This window comes from Perca flavescens, chromosome 2 (genome assembly GCF_004354835.1).
Source record: "Perca flavescens isolate YP-PL-M2 chromosome 2, PFLA_1.0, whole genome shotgun sequence".
Taxonomy (NCBI): domain Eukaryota; kingdom Metazoa; phylum Chordata; class Actinopteri; order Perciformes; family Percidae; genus Perca; species Perca flavescens.
The window spans coordinates 2,448,540-2,451,039 of record NC_041332.1 but is presented as its reverse complement, the minus strand read 5'-3'; the positions used below and the strand labels follow the sequence as shown (position 1 = coordinate 2,451,039).

The window sequence follows — 2,500 nt, the reverse complement described above, 5'->3', positions numbered from 1 at the left end:
TATGTGTGTGTGTGTGTGTGTGTCTCTCTCTATGTGTGTGTGTGTGTGTGTGTGTCTCTCTCTATGTGTGTGTGTGTGTGTGTGTGTTACCCTGCACATGAAGTCCAGCAGTGTGGCGGTGATAGCAGGATGAGGTTTCATGGAGTGATGCATCACGAGGATGGCCGGTTCTGAAAACACAACAACAACAAAAACAACAACATGTAAACAACAACATGTGTGTGTGTGTGTGTCTCTGTGTGCGTGTGTGTGTCTGTGCCTGCATGTGTGTGTGTGTGTGTGTGTGTGTGTGTGTGTGTCTGTGTGTGTGTTTGTGTCTGTGTGTCTCTCTCTCTGTGTGTGCCTGTGTGTGTCTGTGCCTGCATGTGTGTGTGTGTGTGTGTGTGTGTGTGTGTGTGTGTGTGTGTGTGTGTGTGTGTGTGTGTGTGTGTGTCTGTGTGTGTGTGTGTGTGTGTGTGTGTGTGTGTGTGTGTGTGTGTGTGTGTCTGTGTGTCTGTGTGTGTGTGTGTGTGTGTGTGTACCTATGTTCATGATGCTGTCTTTCTCAGGGTTGAAGAACAGCCAATCATAGAAGAGAGCCAGCTTGGCGTTGGAGGCAGCGACGTTCGACTGAAGACACAAACAGATCAGCTGATTGGTCAGTTATTGATTTTAATAGATCTACAGACTATAACGAGCCTGAGGCCCCGCCCCCTTACCGTGCAAGTGGTGAGCAGCCAGCCAATGATGGCCCAGCGTGGCAGGATATCGGAGCTCAGCACCTCATTAGACGGATGCACCACTCCGCAGATGTAGCGAATCAGATCGCAGCGCAGGGATTGGCTCTCGGCTGTGGACAGGTACTGTCTCTGGAACCAGTCCTGGTAACGCTTCTGCTGCCCAAAACGCACCTGGGACAGGAAGTGACACGGTCAGAGGACAAAGGAAGTGTCTTTTCAACATGGCCAATCCCACCAGACTCCATGTAAATAATCAGGACATTTATCATCGTAAAACACTCTTCATTCAAAGTGGACAGAAACTAAATAAAACTACCAAAAGCCGTCCACTGTTCCAACAATCACCACTTGGTTTGGTTGAAATAAGCTGGTGGAGATATGCCTCTATATTCACTAAAAGTCTTGATTATTTACATGTGGAGATATGCTGGCTCTATACACACTAAAAGTCTTGATTATTTACATGGAGTCTGGTGGAGATATGCTGGCTCTATACACACTAAAAGTCCTGATTATTTACATGGAGTCTGGTGGAGATATGCTGGCTCTATACACGCTAAAAGTCCTGATTATTTACATGGAGTCTGGTGGAGATATGCTGGCTCTATACACACTAAAAGTCCTGATTATTTACATGGAGTCTGGTGGAGATATGCTGGCTCTATACACGCTAAAAGTCCTGATTATTTACATGGAGTCTGGTGGAGATATGCTGGCTCTATACACGCTAAAAGTCCTGATTATTTACATGGAGTCTGGCTGGCGTGTGTGTGTGTGTCTCTCTCTGTGTGTGTGTGTGTGTGTGTGTGTGTGTGTGTGTGTGTGTGTGTGTTACCCTGGAGGTCATGAACAGCAGCTTGGTCTCCATGTCCGGTGTGAGACGACAGGCCAGGAACTTCCTGGATGTGCGAGCGGTCAGCAGCTGCAGAACACCTGACACACAAACACACAACAACTCACACACTGAGACGCACACAGGGGCAGGAGCTGGGGATTCTGGGTAGTCCCAGTAATCAACATGTATTCATAAAGCCCTTCACAGCAATAATATTAAAACATACCCTAAAATCAGAAAAGGTCCCATAAAGCAGCAGGAAGACTACATATTAAAGCTAATCTGAACTAATGAGGTTTTAGTTTAGATGAAAGGAACACAACTACTTATTCTCCATCTCGAAGGTAGTGTAGTTTACAGGTGAACTGAGGGATTGTGGGTAGTGTAGTTTACCAGTGAACCGAGGGCTGAGGGATTGTGGGTAGTGCAGTTTACCGGTGAACTGAGGGATTGTGGGTAGTGTAGTTTACCGGTGAATTGAGGGATTGATGGTAGTGTAGTTTACCGGTGAACTGAGGGATTGTGGGTAGTGTAGTTTACAGGTGAACTGAGGGATTGTGGGTAGTGTAGTTTACCGGTGAACTGAAGGCTGAGGGATTGTGGGTAGTGTAGTTTACCGGTGAACTGAGGGATTGTGGGTAGTGTAGTTTACCGGTGAACTGAGGGCTGAGGGATTGTTGGTAGTGTAGTTTACCGGTGAACTGAGGGATTGTGGGTAGTGTAGTTTACCGGTGAACTGAGGGCTGAGGGATTGTGGGTAGTGTAGTTTACCGGTGAACTGAGGGATTGTGGGTAGTGTAGTTTACCGGTGAACTGAGGGATTGTGGGTAGTGTAGTTTACCGGTGAACTGAGGGCTGAGGGATTGTGGGTAGTGTAGTTTACCGGTGAACTGAGGGATTGTGGGTAGTGTAGTTTACCGGTGAACTGAGGGCTTGTGGGTAGTGT

At 47.2% G+C, this 2,500-nt stretch overlaps 1 protein-coding gene across 1 annotated transcript in view; it reads right to left on the bottom strand.

Moving 5' to 3' along the window:
* The window catches only part of ints3 (integrator complex subunit 3), a 39,916-nt gene that overhangs the window by 27,111 nt on the left and 10,305 nt on the right, over window positions 1-2,500 (bottom strand). Inside the window, 4 exon segments of the mRNA XM_028602096.1 lie at window positions 91-170; window positions 522-609; window positions 699-890; window positions 1,555-1,652. Coding sequence (XP_028457897.1) covers window positions 91-170; window positions 522-609; window positions 699-890; window positions 1,555-1,652 — 458 coding nt within the window.